We start from the raw sequence: 2,347 nt of genomic DNA, 5'->3' as shown, positions 1-2,347 counted from the left end.
AAAAAGGAACCCACTCTTTTATTTTTTTCAGTGGAGAAGAAGCAAATGGTATTATTCTATTAATTATTGAGATATATTATAAAATTATATATAAATTTTAAATTAATATACAATATGATAAAGACTGCAATTTTAACATTCTTGATTATTACAACATAACCACTCCATATTAAATTTTAATATATCGTATCCATTTAAATTAATCAAAATTTTAAATTAGAAAATAAAAATGGAGGGATTAAATTTTAAAAGTTCAAAAAGTATAAGCACAGATTGCATGACTAAACCATAAAACGAAAAAGAAGAAAATTCTCTCTGCCTTTTAAAGCTTCCTCAGCTTTCATCTTCCCCCACCCCCTAAATTCCCAAATATTGAATCTTGTTTTTCTAAATATGGAAGAGCTGAGCTTCATTGTCGGTGTTATAGGTAAATTTGGAAAACATCAATTTCATTTTGTCGTTATATATATATACTTTCTCTAACAATTCATACATGTTTGACTGTTAAAAGTTGTACACATGTTGTCCTTCATGCAGGCAATGTCATCTCAGTTCTGGTTTTTCTTTCTCCAGTGTAAGAACTTCAAAATCTAAGAAAGATGGTGCTTTTGTGATTTGGTTCTATCTGTTGATGTTGTTGTTTATGAGTGTTTTTATTTTTGAAGTGGAACGTTTTGGAGGATAGTGAAGAATGGATCAACGGAGGATTTTGAGAGTCTTCCTTACGTTTGCACATTGTTGAGTTCAAGCTTGTGGACTTACTATGGAATCACAAAGCCTGGGGCTTACCTTGTTGCCACTGTGAATGGCTTTGGCATCCTGGCTGAAGCTGTCTATGTTGTTTTGTTCCTGATATATGCACCCAGAAAGATGAGGGTATAATATTTTTATATATATTGTGAACAAGTTATAGTGGGATGCAGATGGGGTTAATGAATAGAATGAAAATGCAGGTGAAGACTGGGATTTTAGTGGGGATATTAAATGTGGGGTTCCTAGCAGCAGCTATTTTGGCTACTCATTTAGCATTGGAAGGAGACACTCGAATCGATGCAATAGGGTTCATGTGTGCTGGGCTTAACATCATCATGTATGGCTCCCCTTTAGCTGCCATGGTAAGTTTATACCTAACATTCAATCCCCTTTCATTCTCTTTTTATCTGTTAATAGAGAGGGATCGAAAACATAAAGATTAATTGTTGTTTTTCTCTCTTAATATTGGATCTGTTTTATCTATTAACAAGGTACATAATTATAATTTTAATAATTGATTCAAGTTTTAACTACTTTTCTACAAGTAGTGCAAAAAGAAATGAATTGATTACCACAGGTGTCAAATATTTATGCCTGTGACGCTGCTTGCATTTGCTCCTCATGTTTTAGGGTCATGGGGGACCCTTTTGCAACAATAGATTTCTTCTCTTGGAATTTTTTTTTTTCCATTTCTCATTTTTTTTTTGTTTTATTTTTTGTCCTTCTACTAGTAAGATTTCAAAATCTGAGAAAAAATTCTCAAGAAATTTGAATGATGCCAATAATTTGTTTAAATGTCTACTACATATATTTCATTTGTCAATTCGTCTATTTATGTATTATAATTATAATTCTCTTTGCACATTATAATTGTATTAATTGTAATTACAACTTAATTATATATATAATTAAACAAAATTAGAGAATTTTCTCGTTTATTTTTAAAGTTTTTATTGATTTATTTTTGTATAAAATTTTCAGAAAACGGTAGTGACAAGCAAAAGTGTAGAATACATGCCATTTTTTCTGTCGTTTTTCCTGTTCTTGAACGGAGGAATTTGGGCATTCTATGCATTGCTGGAGCATGACATTTTCCTTGGGGTAATATATCTCTTCCTCTGAATCATTACAATATATATTCAGCATTCATTTTAATTTTATGTTTGGTTGATTAATTATATAGGTACCAAATGGGATAGGTTTTCTACTTGGAACAGCACAACTTATTCTGTATGCCCTTTATCGCAAAGCAAGGCCATCAAACGACACCATTTCTCAAGGATTACTGGAACAAGGTTTTCAAAAGTAGTCCCAATCCCGCCATTCTCATTACTACTGTGCTTTGCAAGTCAACCATCTTCCTACAATTTTTTATTTTTTTATTTTGGTTTAATAAGAGAAAATGAAATATTATGATGTGGTAGACTATATGTGCCATACTGTTTGCTCTAAGTATTTCTATATTTTAGAGATTTTGGTTTCATTGTCACTTTATATTCTTTAGCAGCTTCAAGATACATATTTAGGTTCTCTTTAGAGTTCAAAGTGTTAATATCCTATGACTTATTAATATGATGCAAAATTAATTACTATA

At 31.0% G+C, this 2,347-nt stretch overlaps 1 protein-coding gene across 1 annotated transcript; it reads left to right on the top strand.

Annotated features, from left to right (window-relative positions):
- Positions 1–241: 241 nt before the first annotated feature.
- Positions 242–2,347, top strand: LOC108488721 (bidirectional sugar transporter SWEET17-like). Its single transcript, XM_017793010.2, has 6 exons — positions 242–427; positions 538–574; positions 666–876; positions 954–1,115; positions 1,735–1,854; positions 1,937–2,347. The coding sequence occupies exons 1-6, from the start codon at positions 394–396 to the stop codon at positions 2,060–2,062; spliced, it is 690 nt and encodes a 229-aa protein (XP_017648499.1). The 5' UTR covers positions 242–393; the 3' UTR covers positions 2,063–2,347.

This window comes from Gossypium arboreum, chromosome 10, assembly GCF_025698485.1.
Source record: "Gossypium arboreum isolate Shixiya-1 chromosome 10, ASM2569848v2, whole genome shotgun sequence".
Taxonomy (NCBI): domain Eukaryota; kingdom Viridiplantae; phylum Streptophyta; class Magnoliopsida; order Malvales; family Malvaceae; genus Gossypium; species Gossypium arboreum.
This window is presented reverse-complemented; position numbering and strand designations above follow the sequence as displayed.

Excerpts from the sequence above, each read along its gene's own strand:
- LOC108488721 (XM_017793010.2), top strand. The coding sequence starts at position 394 with ATGGAAGAGCTGAGCTTCATTGTCGGTGTTATAG. Across the intron at positions 877-953 it reads ATGCACCCAGAAAGATGAGG|GTGAAGACTGGGATTTTAGT; the intron begins GTATAATATTTT and ends ATGAAAATGCAG. Across the intron at positions 1,855-1,936 it reads AGCATGACATTTTCCTTGGG|GTACCAAATGGGATAGGTTT; the intron begins GTAATATATCTC and ends TTAATTATATAG.